Below are 17,393 nucleotides of genomic sequence, written 5' to 3'. Positions count from 1 at the left end.
AGTTTTAATAGAAAGGAACGTATCATTATGGAAGATCATTAAAAATTTACCTTCAGAGACCTTGAAGAAAAAATAAGCATTTTTTTTTATTGTTCTTGGAATGTTAAAATCAGGAGGTTGAACACAAAGATCATTTAGTTTATGACTGTGGCTGCCAAAGGGACTGGCACAGGAGGTGTGGCCTTGCTGGAGGAAGTGTGTCACTGTGGCGGCAGACTTTGAGGTCTCATAGAGCTCAAGCCACACCTCGTGAGGCAGCCCCCCTTCCTACTCCCTGTGTAAGATGTAGAACCCGCAGCTACTTCTAGAGCACCTTGTCTGCCTACAAGCAGGCATGATGATAATAGACTGAACCTCTGAACTATAAACCACCCAATTAAATGTTTCCTTTGTAAGAGCTGCTGTGGTCATGGTGTCTCTTCATAGCAATAGAAACCCTAATTAAGACAATGATGCTTGTGAAAGAGTAAATCTGTGCTGTGTATCTGTTATCCCAGCTTTCCAAAGGTAGTGGCAAGAGAATCAGAAATTCAAAGTCACCCTCAGCTAAATAAACTCAAGACTAGACTGGGCTTATGGACCTTGCTTGTCTAAGAAAAACAAGACTTAAAAATAATCAATTAAAAATAAAACTAGGTCAAGTTGTGAGTTCATTTAACACTTTTGGAATAACAATGTTCTCACATAGCAAAATGAAAGTGGCTAACTAAATCTCTATCCTCTTTAGCTCAAAGGTTCTTGTCGACAGTGGACACTGTACGGTCAAAGACAAATCCCTGGCCAATGTTCCAAAGCTGCTCAGCTTTCCAGTGTTCCTTAGTACGCTCCCTCACTTCCATGTCTGGGCTAAAGAGGCTTAGTGACAGTCTTCCATAGCGACTTCTGGCTGAACCTATTGTCCCAGGAACTTCTAGAAGTCCATTTTCTACTCACAAAGAATCTACATATTCTGTTTACTACAAGGCAGTAAGTGAAATCAGAAAGCTCTGCGTTTCCCTATTCTCAGTCCAGGTTCTGGTTTGACTGCCCTCACCAAATGAGTGCTTACTCAGTTGTTAAGTTGAAAAGGGAACACAGCAAAATCAATGTGTCATTGCCAAAAATAAATAATAAGATAATCTGTAGCAACTATTTGTCCTAACTGACTGGTTACGGTTTACCAAGAATAAATAGAAACCCTAACTAGTAATTTAATTTTATTTTTTACCTGGGTTAAATAAGCCAAACATTTCTACCTTCGCCACAGGAATACATGTGACTTTAGAGAGTTAATTTTGCTCTCTGTGACATAGTTTACTTATCTGTAAAACAGGACTAATACTAGTCAAATGCTCAAAGGCAGTGTGACCCCACCAGAAAGGTTCTGTTCATGTATAAGCTACCAATCTCAAGTGGGCAGACCTCACAGAAATGCAAACATATTGTGGAGGCAAATCTTATAGAAGGAAGGGTTCTGATGGAAAAATAGTAAAAAATGCCTTATCAATGCTGAAAGATAGTGTATTTACTGCAAAAAAACAAAACGAAAAACAAACAAACAAACAAAAAACTTCTTTTCTATATGCTAAGAAGACCAACCAGCCCAATTGTTCCCATCATTCATGGAGAAAATACTAAGGGAATTACTGCTTTCATAAAGTAGCATTAAGAGTTGAATTAAGATTGCCAGTTGCTTTTTCAATTAGTAACACCATAAATTGAGAAATTTTAGGGAAAAGTCACTTTTCCAAACAGGAAGACTACTTTTCTTTTTTAGCATTCCTGCTTGAGAGCATGTAAGCTGTAGAATTAGGTTATAGTTCTGATATTTTTATGTTTGTGCTGTTACAAACAAAAGCCCCCATCCAATATGTGTTTCTATAACAAAACATGTCTGTTCAGTGCTCTGTCCACAGCTTTTTGGGAATGTTGCTCTCTCCACAAACTGTTCCAGCCAGCTTCAAACACAGTAGAACTAACAGACAGAGCACACTTCTGAGTCTCTGTCCTTGACATTTTTGATCATCTCTCCCCATTCTCCTGCCAGCTGTTATCATGAGGACCCTCCTCAATCCAGGCCTGACCTGAATCCCTTTCTAGTGTGGTGGGAAAAAAAAATCAATGCATTGTAAGTATAAAACACCCAATTACAGTAATAGAACAATTAATAGCCCATGAAGCCAAGGCCAATGTTATATTAAAAAAAAAAAAAAGACAAAAGAAAACAATCTTATTTCAAGTTTCTTGAAACTATGAGTAATACAACAATTTGTGTGTCCTATAGCAATAAATAACACCAAACAAAGTAATACTGGAAACATAATGCAACACTTAGCTGAGGGGGTGACACTAACAGTGCCCTCCTTTCTGGGATCGAAGAAGGTTCCATTTCTGCTTCTCCAGCAGGTACCAACAGACACATAAAGAAAGGCATCTGAAGCACCCACCTTGTTGAGGACATCACGCTGGCAGCCAAGATAGAGATTGGGAAGAATTCGAGTTGGCCCAATGTTGGCAACAGGTAAGCAAGGCTGAGATATGCAGGTAGGGACTAGAGTGGATTTTCCTTCACAGAGGCCAGGGAAACAACGAGAGAACTCAGCAAACCCACCTAAGAATAAACATTGTATGATTATGCTATGTACAGTGTAAAATAAACCAGCATTCTGTGAACCACTTGACTAAAACCATTCAAAACAGAAAATTCATAAGGTACAGATCTAGGCAGGTAACCCTGCCTATGTGCACATCCCTGCCCACAGATGCTGTTGCTGACACTGATGCAGAGTCCAGTACCGACTCTAGATGAATAAGGCTGCAGTGTGGAAGGGCAAGTTCTGAGGGCACTGGAAATAGTCACTGCCTTTCTCAAACAGTTTCTTAATCCCCACACACTCTATGACATGTGATCCCTTTCTCTCCCCATCAAAACGTTACTTATGAGACATTAAGGAGGATTCTAATTCAATAGCAACAAAGTCAAAAAATAAGTATTCACAATAGCAAACAAGTGGGTATTAAGTGATAAATTGGATGTTACTCTTTGTGATAGAATGTTATTTTAAGGTGTGTGACTTTTGTTTATGCTACATTTATTTAACTCTGTGAAGCTGCGATTCTTTTGGTCTGTATAAAACACCTGGTGGTTCCTAAAGAACTAAACGGCCAATATGGAGGCAGGAGCAAGGATAGGAGGGGCTGGCTGGCAGGCAGTATAAATAGTAGGAGAACTGAGGAAGGAGAGCAAGAGGACAAGAGGAGGAGGACTTCAGGGACCAGCCACCGAGACAGCCACCGAGACAGCCACTGAGACAGCCACCCAGCCACAGAGTAGGAAGGAAGGTAAGATACACACAAGTAAGAAAGATAAATTAGCCTGTCTACCTTTTTCCCTCTGGGCTTTTAAGTTAAGAAAAGCTGGCTAGAAACAAGGCAAGCTAAGGCCAGGCATTCATAGTTAAGAATAAGCCTCCAGGAGTAAGTTATTTGGGAGCTGGGTGATGGACCTCTCAAAAAGCCTAGAGTAAAACTTCACACTACAAAAACTCTTTTAGAATAAAAATGCTGTAAGTTCTTCCAAGATTTAACTGTAAGTCTTCCAACCATACAGATTACTATGTAGTAGTGGTGGTGGGATAAGACAAGGGCAGGAGCTGGGCAGGGGTGGCGCATGCCTTTAATCTAGGACTTGGGAGAAGCAGGCAGATCTCTGCGGTCTACAGAGTGAATCCCAGGACAGCCAAGGTTACACAGAGAAACCCATCTCAAAAAATAACAACAACAACAACAACAATAATAATAATAATAAAAGACAAGGTCTTGAGTAACCTAGACTTGTTGCAAATTCACTATGTGGCTGAGAATGACCTTGAGCTCCACCAACTTTGCCCTCCCAAGTGCTGGATTCAGGTTGTGCCACCCTGCCTGGCCACTTTTCTTAAGATGTTAAATACATGTCTTACTCTGAAAACTTACTCTGTAACAAGTCATTACAGTTCTGTAGGCAGTCAGTCAAGGCTCATTACCACTGACTTCTGGAACTCCTGTTCATTTTTCTAAGCACTCCAAAGAGATGTTGACAGAGCCTAAATCATTTACAGTATATGAATTCTTATGGCATGAAACCTAGGTTCAGATTTAGAACCTGGGGTTGTTTCCCCCACCTAAGCTTTTTTTAAAAAACAAACAAACAAAAACACTGTGTGTGTGTGTGTGTGTGTGTGTGTGTGTGTGTGTGTGTGTGTGTGTGTGTGTAGTGAGGAAGGGAGAGAGGGAGGGAGGGAGGCTGGCTATGGAGGCCAGAGGACAACGTGCTGGAGGAGTCAGTTCTCTTTTTCTACCATGTGAGCTCCGGGGATGGGTCTCGGGTGATCAGGCTTGACAGCAAAGGCCTTTCCCTTCTAAGCCACCTCATTAGTGCCAGTCCTGTGTGTGCTCCCAGGCTTATATTTCTAGTGAACTGCCCTAGGGCCTTCATTAAGTATCATAGTCTTGCCACATCTCAATAGAGAAAAATCCATGTAGCACTCTGAACTTCTCTGAAAACACAGAAACCAAACTCTTTGATAAAATTCTCTACTATTCAAACCCTTACCTCTTAGTAGCTCAACTCAGGAATTAGAATTTCGAAAAATACTTGTTCAACTCAAGTATAATCCAACTGGACCCCTGTTTCTACTGTCTGTGTTCTGTCCTGGGTACAGGAGCAGTGAGCTACAGCAGCAGGGATTCGCAACAACAGTTAAGCCACAGCAAAATACAACATCCCTACCTCCTGTCTAAGTATCTATGGTTGTAGAACTATTCTCATACATGAGGGATTGAAAGGTCTTAAGTTAAACTGGTGGACAGAGCAGGTGGATCAGATCTGCTGTAGAAATCCAAATTACTTTGAACAATGGACAAGACCCTCAATTTACACCTGTATGGGTTTTATTTTTCATCATTTCCCAACACAACTTCCAGCCATGTAAAAACTGTACCTCAAAACAATGGCTCTAGAAAATTTCATGGCAGGGCATAAAAATAAATGACAGAAACCACTGTTCAACCTCAAAACAAAAATGCCAAACCAACAATACATGGTAAAATGCTTTATAAAACCGGAGGAGCAAGGCAAGGTGGCAAACGCCTTTAATCCCAGCCAGAAGCAGGCAGATCTCTGAGTTCCAGGCCAACCAAGGAAGCTACATAGTAAGACTTTGTTGATAAACTAAACATACTTTTGTCTGGGTATTTTCAACTAATACTTAACACTAACACTAATAGCCAGACTTTGACATATTTAATAGTTTTCAATGAGATTGGAACATTTAGTGCTCAGTATGCCTTGAAATGTCCCAAACCAGGCACTTCCAGAAAATACTTCATCAGCCAAAGAGTACATTTTCCTGCTCTGCATCTGACAATATCATCCACTCTGCTGACACCCTCCTTCACTGACAGCATTGTCCATTCACTGACCTTTCATTCACTGGTGAAGTCTAGAGACTCCACTTACTTCACTGACAACAGATGAGACCCTGCAGATCTACCCTGAACCTTCATCAGCTGTCTGTAGCCTCCTCAGCAACTAAGTTTCAAAATATCTTAACTGCCCCCTTTCCTTTCAAAGATCCTCTTGCAAACCAGATCTACATCAGAAGAAAAGCATACACAAGCCATTTATGTATACTTTGTTCCAAAGGGCTGCCAGATACAAACTAAAAGATTATCTGACTTGTTGTAAGGCTCTCTGTCCTGAGCAATCCATGTTAGTTATTATAAAACCCATAGCAGCACCTTGTTGAACTTCTCCCTGTGAAAAGCCATACTGAAAACTCTCAGTATTTCAAAAGTTATCATGGAATTGTCTCATTGGTATTACCAACTATCTCTGCCCGCTACATTTTTCGCTGTTTGTCATCTGGGAATGTAGAAAATGTGACATGGCAGTAACTCACATGTATTTCCCTAATACACAGATGAAGATCAGAATTGCTGTCCACTAGTCCCTATGGCTCTTAAGTTTTAACAGGCAGTCAGACACATTCAGAGGCTTCTGGTCTGGAGAGAATAGCAGACACACTACAAGGGTGCTGTAGTCCAACCAAAAGAATGCATGTGTAGAAATAAAAATACATTATTTTTGTATAGCTTCACGGACATATATCACTTATAAGTTACTGTATTCTCATTCAGTAAAGAAAAAGTTCTTCCCTGAGGGCACCTCCTTTATACCACCAATCAAAAGTACTATTTCTATAGAAAAAAACAATCACTGTGATGCACCATTACATTATGGTGGGAGAAAATATGCCAAGTAGTAGAAAATAAAATGCAAAATAATTCTACTAAACAATTCCAAATACTTCTCTTTCTTGGCTCATTTGCAATCAACTGTAAATGTTATATTCTAAAAGCAAAAATTTACATAATTAAAAAGTGACTCTTCACTACAACTCAATTTCACTGTTTTTAATTATTTTTTATTTTATTTGTGAGACAGGATCACACTGGGTAATGATAACAGTTAAAATAAAACTCACTATATGGACCATACTGGACTAATATTTGCAGCAATTCTTCTGCCTCTGTGCCCCAAGTCCTGGGATTATAGCTTCAAAATTTTTCCAAGTCTTGAATTCTAACCAAACTAAAGATGGATGTCAACTACTTTAAGGATAATTCTCTATAGGTAGAAAGAGAGCTTTCACCCCATACTTTCATTCAGACAGAAGTCACTGGATCTTCAAGTGACAGAACTGCCTAACATGGGAGGCAAAACTAAAAAGAACCACCCACTCCACATTCTGAATGAAATCTACAGTTACACACAGAAATGGGATTTATAAAAAAAACTTACTTTCTAGAAAACATTTTTCCAAATATAATATGCAAATTTAACTTTAATTTTATATAATTCATATTTTTATCATTTTAAGATAGGGAGTTGAGATACCTACAGTGATTTTCCTGTAGTCTCTCTTCCATTCTCCCACCACTAACTAACTACTTTAGTTTCAAACCTCATACACCTCATACTTGAATAAACTTAGTAGAAACTCTCTCAAACCGATCCGTCCTTCTTTGTAATTTATTTCTACTCTGCTGGCAGATAAAAAAAATTACAAAATAATGTTTTGATGTTATTCCCTAACGAGTCATAAAATCTAAAGTACTTGGCAAACAATCTAATCCCAATCCAATATTTAGACTATTGCCCCCATCACCATCCTTCATGTACCTAACACAGAAAGCTCAGCTTTCTTATTTGGATGGGCCTCTGTCAAGTCAATCCTTAGAATGCACTTCATACATCCTTCAAAGCCACAGAGACGTAACATCTCTTCTTACATCAGTATATCCCAAAATTTTTACTCTGGCCAACAGAATACATTTTCTATCATGTACATACACTCACTACTAAAATGGTAATGCAATCTTCCTTTGTTGTGTTAAATGCTGACAGCTCATATTTTACTTCGTTGCAATAAAAATATACATCCTCCCCTAACCACTGGATCTGAACACGGTCTCAACAGTTCATTCTTTTAATTAAAAAACTTTTGATTGATTGAGGACAGGATATCAGAAGACAACTTTGTGGAGTTGATTCTCTTCCACCTTTCCATTGTTTCCAGATATCAAACTCAGGTTGCCAGACTTGCACAACAGGTGCCTTTACCTGCTGAGCTATCTTGCTGGCACCTAATTTAGTAGTTCTGAAAATTCACTTAGTGTGGTGACACATATCTAATTCCAGCACTCGGGAGATGGAGCAGGAACAGGAATTTAAGGTTATCTTTAGCTACCTGGCAAATTCAGAGCCAACCTGGCCTACATGAGGCCCTCATCTTTAAAAACAACAAAAACAAAAACAAACCCCATACAAACAAAAAGTAAGTTCTATAAAACTCATACTGGTGGTTGGGCAGAATTATGAATGACCTGGTAATTGTGAATGTGTGTGTGTGTGTGTGTGTGTGTGTGTGTGTGTGTGTGATTTGTCTTCTTTAGCTATAATTCATTGTGAATAACACTCTTACCATTTAACATAGTGCCTAGCATATAATTAGAATTCAGCAAATGTTTATTGAATCAGTTTCTTGTTACAATGAATAACTGTTGATGGACACAAGTTTTGTATATTTTTAGTATTAAAAAAGGATTTCCTGATTCCATTCAAAGACAAAAGTTAAGCTGGCATGGGTGGGGGCACAAAACGTGTTTCCTATTCATAGACCACAGTGTCCAAGAGACTCTTAGTGAGAGAAAAGGCACAGAGCATGAATAATAATTTTCTGCTACTAAAGGGAAAGGGTTGATGTAGTGAATTTCATCTTGGTCAGCCAAAAGCAACCCTGTCTCCTTCTATGTCTTTACCCAGAGAACTTCTACAAAGACATAGTGCCCAGGATTCTGTACCGGGCAGTCCTATCTTTGTGGCTCAGGTTATCAAAGGCACATCCCTTAGGAAGCCTTTAGGACAATGGTTACAATCACACACCAAGGAGGATGAGGTGGCTGCTGGAAGTACTGTAAGTGATTTGAAGTACGATTATCAATCAAGGTGACTTTATGAGTCAGGATAAAAAGCAAACCTGAGTCTCCACTGCAGAGAATGATTCACTCAAATCTGACTAATACACAGTCATGTGCACCTCAGTCATTTCCAGCACCTTTCCATCTATGTGCAGCTCAAAACATCCTAATCTACTCTTGGGCAAACTCTCAAGACTATCTGTGTATTCTACTCTTACCAACCATCCTTAGCTGGGTCTGGGGGAACAGCCCTGTTAGCCTAGTTATTTAGACTCTGAGACTGGAAGATTGCAGATTCAAGGCCAGCCTGGGCAATTTAGTGAGACTCTGTCTCAAAAGTAAAAAGATAATAGCTGGGGGTATAGCTCGGTGACAGAGCATTTGTCCACTATGCATTAGGCCCTAGGTTCAATCTCCAGTAGTGCAAAAGAGACTCTGAGACAGAGAAGAAAAAGGTTCTGTGGAGGTCCAGAGACCATAAGGCTTCAGATTTAAAGCACAAGGGATAGAGACTTATGGTTTAAAAAGGGAGGGATGGAAAAGGAAGAAAGGGTAAAGGGGGAGGAAGGAAAGGATGATACAGAAGAGGGGAGTAGATAATAGAGGAGAGAAGAGGGGGGAAGGGGGAAGGGAAGAGGTGAGAAGGAAAGGGAAGATAGAACGTGGCTTAGCTAAAGTCAGAGAGGCAGAAAGAAGTCAGGCACTGTAGAGTTAGTTAAGGATTCTATAGTTTATCCTAAGATTACTGGCATATACTAAACTGAAAGTAAAACAATCCGGAAATAAAATATATTAACTTTGGGTCCAACTGTGTATAATGGGCTGGAATGTGGCAAGACAGAGGATGTGAGACCAGTTAGAGGCCCCTGGAGCATTCTGGAAGATAGATGGTATTGGCTTGACTGAGGTCTTAGAAGATGAAGACTTCTTACAGATGGGAGAAGAAAGACCTTGTGATTGAGAGATGGCAGATGTCACAGCCAAGTCTCTGACACCTCACAATGCCCACCACATCTAAATAAGCTCTTACATTTAAAGAGCTTGTATACTTTAATCTCAGTTCATTTCAGCTCCCATTTCTTCCCCTTTGCAGAAAACAATCCACACCAGTCCCCTCATCAATCCTCTCAATCTATCTTCACTCCTGTCTGTTGTTTTGTTTCTAAACATCAAGTTATATAGCCAAAGCTGACCCTGACCTCACAGTTCTTCTTCATCAGCCTATAAAATGTGGGAATTACAGGTGTGCACCACCACACCCATGTTTTGTGGTGTTGGGGATTAAATCCAGAGCTTCATGAACACTAAGGAAGCAGTGTACCAACTGAGCTATATCTCTGGCTTTTAAAAAAAGGCATGTATTATTTGCAGAAAGGGAGTGTGTCATGGCACATGTACCGAGGTCAAAGAGCAAATCTGCGGGGTTAGTTCTCCCTTCTAGCTTTATGTGGGTTCTGGAGATTGAATTCGGGTCACCAGGTTTGTGTAGCAGGAGCGTTTCCCTACTGAGCCATCACGCTGCACTCCTCCCCACTGAATTTGAAGGAACTTCCACACTCAAATATTACTCAGTTTGCAAGGTTCAACTAAATTCCTTTGCTGTAACTAGATCTTCCCCTATCTCTACAGATTTCACTCTGAGTCACCTCTTATCACTATATCACACTGCATGCATGTAGCCATGTGCTTCCCCAAATTATCCAGGAGACTCTCAAGGGCAGAGACAAGGCTTTGCTCTCCCGGGTTGGGGGAGCAGGGCTTCCCTACAGCCAAGTCCACAGCATAACCACAAATGTGCCATCAAATTCTGAAGGCCCATAGTAAAAAAGCCAAATATGCCTAGACCTGGCATCTCTTCAGAGCACATGAATAACATAAGTGGGGCAAGAAAAGATTGATGTCACTGTTGTCTACCAGGGTGTTTTTGTTTGTCTTGTGAAAATATCAGAATAAGGAAACAAGTAACTACTACTGTACTTGGCTCTTGTAGCCCATTTTATCAAAAGACAAAGTCTCAAACATTATGTCTTAGTCACTGGAAGCTAGGAAGTGACAAACACACTGGCAGGTAACAAGTACAGGAAAGACAATCTAATTTAAGTAACTTCATGAAAACTGAGACTCAGACAACACCAAGCAAATACATGGCAACAAGCAGGCAAAAGTAGTTTTTTTCTAATTTGCTTAAGGTATCACTGGCAAGTAAAACATAGGTTTATAAGTAATCATTTGATATACATTTTGAAATGTAACCATACTTTATATACTATCTTTTTATGGATATAAAATTAACACATTCTATTCTCTTAGCAGATTTCAAGTATATATTATTAACTATACTCACCATGTTGCAACCTCTACAAACCTTTCAACTAATAACTCAAAAGGTCTGTATCCTTTAATCACTATCAGCCCTATCCCTCCCCTACCATCCACCCATTCAACTGTTTCATTTATGATTTGATTATTTTTGATTTTAAGAAACAAGGTCTGATATAGCCCAGGATGGATCACCCTAAACTCTGCTGCTTTCTGCTTCCACTTCCCAAGTGGTGTGATGACCACATGGGGCTTCAATTCTCTGTTTCAGTGACTTCTGGACTCTATATAAATGAGACTGATGTAGCATTTATCCTTCTATACCTGGCTGATCTCACTCAGCCTAATTCTTTCCTGGTTTATGTTATAGAAAGCAGCATGCTTTTTTTTTTTTTTTTTTTTCCAGTATGGAGCTTGATCCCAGAGCATCATCTATGTTAGGGAAATATTCTACCACTAACTGGAACCTCTAGCCCTTTGCTTTGTAAAGCTAAATAATTCTATTATATATGTAAATTCAAACACTTATTTTCAGTGACTCTCAATGACTACAGTTTTTTGTTTGTTTTTGACAAATAGCAACCAATTCTGACTATCTGGAGTGCTTTTACTAGGATATATTTATTTTAATCTTTTACCAGATGCTACAAGTTTTGGTATGGAATGACTGAAAATGCTATTTCATTTCCAAAGGGGAAGAGGCGTCAAACTAGATAATACAACTAATAATAATAACACAAACAGCAAGTCCATAACCAGAAACTAGATAATACAATTAATAATAGTAACACAAACAGCAAGTCCATAACCAGAAAAACTGAGTTCTATTATGCTTTCCTTGTGAAGTGCAATAATTAATTCTGTTAAAACAGAAACTTAACATTAATGAAGCTATTAAATCACTCTAGACCTCTGTTTAAAATACATAAAGGCTCAATATACAATTGTTCACTTCAATCTACACTAGACAAAACTTCCTAAAAAAGAAAAGGTATTTGTCCTTTAATCACAGCTCTATATTCCACAAAATACTTAGTAATGGTATTTTCTATAATTACTCAAATCCACGATTTAGCATAGGATGAAGCAGTTACACTTTCATTTGATGAGCCCCTTACTGGCTAAGATAATTTAATGGTTTGAAGTTTTTTATGTACAGTACTTTTATGCATTGTTTTATTCAGTAAAATGTGAAGATTATGACTCTAAAATCCTCAAGAGGCTGAAAGAGCTACTAGAAAAGGTCTCCAGGGACAGACAAGCACCCTGGGCTGGGGAGATGGCTCAATGGTTAAAGGCTCGTGCTGTTCTCCCAGAGGTCCTGCATTCAGTCCCCAGAACCACATGGCAGATAACAGCTGTCTGTAACTCCAGTTCTAGGGGATCTGACACAGCCTCATACAAACATACAAGCAGACAAAACACCACTGCATGTGAAATAAAATAAATATTAAAAAAAAAAGAAAGAAAAAGCATCCTAGGCTGGGCATGGTGCTCCATGCCCTTTACCCCAACATTTGGGAGGCAAAGGCAGGACCATCTCTATGAGGCCAACCTGGTCTGTAAGTATTCCAGGACAGCTGGAACTACATAGAAAAGCTTGGCAAAAAGAAAAAAAAAAGAACGAAAGGAAGGAAGGAAGGAAGAAAGAAAGGAAGGAAGGAAGGAAGGAAGAAATCACTCTTACTCTTGATTCCTAATCTAGGCTAAGAAAATTTTAGAAGATTCTGGAAATACTTGTAGGTATGAGCCTTAGTCACATGGTGAGAACTTGGAAGAGTTGAGTCATTGGACCACTATCTGTATGTGAAAGAGCTGAAGTCTGTGATTAATCTGTGAGTTTTATCTGCTGTACAGTTATCCTGTCACTCATCACAGGACAGAAATGAGCTAGGGATACAGCTGAGTGGCACAGCATTTGCCCTGCATTTGACTTCTACAATCACAGAATAGAAAAGGAAAGGAAAGACTATGAACCTATGGGCCTGTCCTTCCTTCTTCCACCTGTCTTCTGAAAGCAAAGGAATAGTGAGACTGAACCCAGGATCTTACATGTTAAACATGTTCTCTACCACCGCACCACACCCAAAGCTGCCCTTCTGCATTTACTCAGTGGGGAAAGAGCCAGGCATGGCTACGCCCACACAAAATTCCAACACTCAGGAAGCCAAGAAAGAAGGCTGAGCATAGGTTGTGGTAGCACATGTTAGTAGGATATGATAAAGAGGCAGAAGTTGAGGCAGGAGGATCATGAGGTGTGGGTGTGTCTCAAGATTCTAACAAAAAAATGGAGAAAGAGAAAGTAACTGAAAAGTACTGTTCCCTTGTAGATCATCTTCTAACCTACTTCCTATCAAACTGATCCATTTCTGCATCTTTTCTATATGTTAGTATAAAATAAACACCTGAGTCAAAGGGGCTTTTTCTCCTATATTTATTTCAGTTCTGTGAAATAAATCAAGCACCCTTAGATAAGGACAAGGACAAAAAGACCAAGATGATAAAGTGATAAATAGTGGGTAAGTAAGTAAAAGCCAAGAAACTAGTTTGTTGTTAAAATTTTCTTGAGGTTAACAAAACCAAAAATAGCTTATCCGTAAGTCAATATTAGCAACTATTTTTGTCTTTTGTTCATAATGATAGTCTTCAAAAATGATTACAGAAACAGATTCCACATATATGCTCTGATTCTCACACACAAAAAAAATATTCTCAGAGTAAGTGGAACATCTATATTTTAATAAGTGAGAAAGAAAAAAAAAACAAAACATTTAACTCCAATTAAATAACTTTTTTAAAGATATTCAGCTATAAAAAGCAGAGTAAAAACATAACCCGTTTTTCTCAGCTTCGTGGAATGTGTCCATAAAGATGTCAGACACCTAGGAACCAGTGCTAGTCTTGGCACCAAGCCTATAAGACGACCCTGACTCCTCCAAAGCACCCACTCTTTTCTGTTACTCCTCCAGCCCTGCTTTTCTTCCTTGTAGCCCTTCCTTCTGTCAATATCTAAGGTTTATATTGAAGGTATTGTCAAACTCTGACAGTGGCTGCTTTGTACTCTCTTACAGTCCATCTCTCCCTTCCTCACAAGCTTGAGTTTTACTTCTGTAGAGCAAACAGCAGGAGTCAGCGCTGGGTCCAGCACAGTGCAGAGCAGCTAGCTGCATCCCTCCTGCTCTCCCTTCAGTGAGTCGGACACCCACCCTACCTGATACTCCTCCCATTAACTTAGCATTCCCAACGTTTCTTGTATGAAATGGGCATGAGGTGCTCCGATTCAGTGTGTCATAAGGTTGGTCCAGCTGGTCAGACTGAACCCTTATTCTTCCTTGTAGCCCAGTGAGTGCCTCTCCCAAAGGAACAGGATTGGTAACCTTTTCACAAAACCAAGGAATGCCCTTCAGCAAAGGGAATAAAGAGCTGTAAGACTCTACCTAGAAACTCACTGTGAACACACCTACAGAATGGCTGTCTGTGGACCAAGCTGTCAGGTCAGAGCTCCCCACAGGGAAAATGTTTCAAAAAGGCAGGGTGGGACATCCTGACAGACAAACTCTTTAAGGACTGGGTCTGGGGGATTATTTAGTAAATACTGTGCTTGTCCAACATGAGTGATCACCTGTGTTTTATGAGTTAGTGAAATGAGGCCACAAACCTTGAACTCACAATGGCTAAAAAAACTTGAAAAGAGTACCAAAGTTACCCTTAGTTCAACCCAAATAGTCCTTATATCTAATGTGCCTATCAGGATGGGTGAGAGGGCAGGGGTTGATTAGCTCAGTGCTAGAACATCTGCTTATCATTACATACATCTGTCAACAGACAGGAAAAATGTAATAAATTGTCACAGAATTCTGTAACTACCATACAGAGAGACCAAAGGGAATCACAGCACAGATAAAAGATGTGGTTAGAGAAACACAAAACAAAAACAAACAAAAATTATCCTTGCAACTAGAGAATTGAAGCAAAAATGTATGACAGAACTGGAGATTCTACCTAAATCTGCATGGAGTTTCACAACGTTAATATTTAAAAACTATTCACACACCAACAACTGGGCAATCTTAAAACTGATGTGTTTATATTTCTAATAACTAATTACCAGTAATCAAGCTCACTGCATCCTCCTTCCAGTAAACACCAAAAGTAGAAAAAGACAATACCTATCAATATCTTTTCTTAGGCCACATTTTAAAAACAAAACACTCTTGGGTATTACGGCTGGAATGTGTCTGGAAGCAGCTTTATGTTAAGGTCCTATGCATTGGTCAACCATATTTCTCATTCTGTCAGCCCACCCCAGGGAGAGCCAGGCTGCAACAGGTAAGCTAAGGGTAATAGTTTATTTTGATGCCATGAGATGCACCTGCTGCACCGCTCCTCCTCAGAAGAGCAGTCCTTCCCATGAGCTTTACAAAATCACCCAGTTGTTTAGCATTTATATATTGAAACTTTTTTCCAAGCATAAAAAACAAACAAAAATCACACACACAAAAAAAAAGAGAGAGAGAAGAAACAGTCTACACAATTTGTTCCTTATTTTATTATTCATATGCCCAAGGTGACCTTACCTCTGGAGTCTCTTTCAAGTGTTTACATTAAGAGTTTGACCCTGTAATGCTGGTCTGGCTCTGACCACAAGGTAAGAATTCCTGAGAGCTGAGATGTCTGTCGCTCAATCAGTGTTCACACAGCAGGTACACAGAAAATCACCAGACAAAGCAAGTGGCTGTGACCTACCTATATGTGCTATTTCCAGCTAAGAAAAAAACAAGAGGAATTTAGCCAGGTCATAGTACCCTGACCGAGCCAGGTGTGATGGCTCACACCTGTAATTCCAGTGGGAAGCTGAGGCAGAGGACTGCTTCAAACCTGAGGGCAGCTGTGAGACCCTGCCTCAAAATCAAACAAACAAAAAACAAAGCAAGACACCACTGACTAATTTAATGTGGAGGAATACACTATTCAAGATCAATGGAACGATTAATCAAAAGTTGTAATTCACCTGACACTGCTTTCAGTTGTGATACTGCTTTCATAAAACAAAACAACAGACCAAGTCCTTTCCACTATATCCCAGACTCACCTGCAAGCAGGTGAACAGAGTTGAAGCTCTTCTCCAGTTTACCCAGAAGTACAGTGAGAAAGCAGTCTGACGACAGAGAAGCAACATCCTGGGAACTCTGATCATAAACTACCACCTTCTGGTTGCAATCAATGTCAACCTAAAATACAAATGTGAAGCTTGTTAAGAGGGACGGTAGGAGCTGGGCATGGCAGTGCACACCTCCAATCCCAGCAGCTGGGCGGTGGAAGGGGGGAATCAGGAGTGAAGGTCACACTCACCTAACAAATTTAAAGCCAGTTTGGGCTACTGTGACCCTGTCTCAAAAAGGGATTGGAGGTGGAGAATGGTTTGAGAAAAATAATCTAACAAGACATTGGCTTTGTAGGAGCTCACAATTTTACTGGTTTTAAAACAATGAACTGCTTCTTATTTTCAATTAATAATGAGTAAAAACTAGATTCAATCCATTTACTGGATAAAATTAGCATAGAAGCGGCTAAGTGCTTGTAAAAAAAACATTTTTCAAAGGCAAAATTGATGATACTTTCTTTTATGATGTGCTGAAAACTTGATAAAAGGGTAAAGTTGACACACAATATAATTTGCAAAATAAAAACAACAATCCTTCACCTAAAGAAACATTTGTTAAAATAGTTCTACAGGAGACTGACGACCTGAGTTCCACCCTCAGCACCCATATAAAAATTTGAGCTCTCTGTTTATGTGCATATGAGAAAGACCTCATCTCAGAGGAGGTAGATTACATTTCTGAGGATAATACCCAAGGTTTTCTTCTGGCCTCCATGCATGCGCACACAGGAATGTACACACACACACACACACACACACACACCCACACACACACACACACACAACACACACACACACACACGGTTCCTATGTAACAAGAAAAAAAAAAACCATTATTTAAAGATGCTGTTTATTAAAAGATGCACTTACCAGGAGTTCAGAGCCATCTCAGCTATATAGCAACTTTTAGAACATATAAGACTTGTCTCAGAAAAACAAAAGGGGGGGGGAACAGCCTTTCCCAACATATACACATATGGCCGAGAATAATTATTTCCTGAAGAAAATGTCTTAACCAATATTACCACATATAAATATTACTTTTACTTCTAATAATTAATTCTTACTTTCAAAGCACTTGAAAAGAACGACTTTCAGTGGATTTGGAGAAAAGACAAAATGTTGTTTAAATTGATAAGACAATCTCATCAAGACACTAATACATAAACATAGTATTGTGTCCAAATTACAATAAGTTAACTATTATGTATAGCTTAAAATAATACTTTCCTTCCCCTGACATTCTTGAGACAGGATCTTGCTATGTAGCCCAGGCTTGCCTTGAACTTGTGGCAATCTTCTCCCTCACCCTCCCATGTTAGGATTATAGGTAGGCATAAGCTACAATTGCCTGACTTAGTTTAAAATATTCTTAATATGACAATGTGATTGTTAATCTATTTTTAGG

General features: G+C 39.4%; 1 protein-coding gene across 1 annotated transcript in view; it reads right to left on the bottom strand.

Annotated features, from left to right (window-relative positions):
* The window catches only part of Dusp16 (dual specificity phosphatase 16), a 79,836-nt gene that overhangs the window by 21,364 nt on the left and 41,079 nt on the right, over positions 1–17,393 (bottom strand). The window contains exons 3-4 of the mRNA XM_027429875.2: positions 15,914–16,052; positions 2,427–2,590 (exon numbers count right to left, since the gene is read on the bottom strand). Coding sequence (XP_027285676.1) covers positions 2,427–2,590; positions 15,914–16,052 — 303 coding nt within the window. The remainder of the gene's footprint in view (positions 1–2,426; positions 2,591–15,913; positions 16,053–17,393) is intronic.

This window comes from Cricetulus griseus, chromosome 8 (assembly GCF_003668045.3).
Source record: "Cricetulus griseus strain 17A/GY chromosome 8, alternate assembly CriGri-PICRH-1.0, whole genome shotgun sequence".
NCBI classification, from domain to species: domain Eukaryota; kingdom Metazoa; phylum Chordata; class Mammalia; order Rodentia; family Cricetidae; genus Cricetulus; species Cricetulus griseus.
This window is presented reverse-complemented; position numbering and strand designations above follow the sequence as displayed.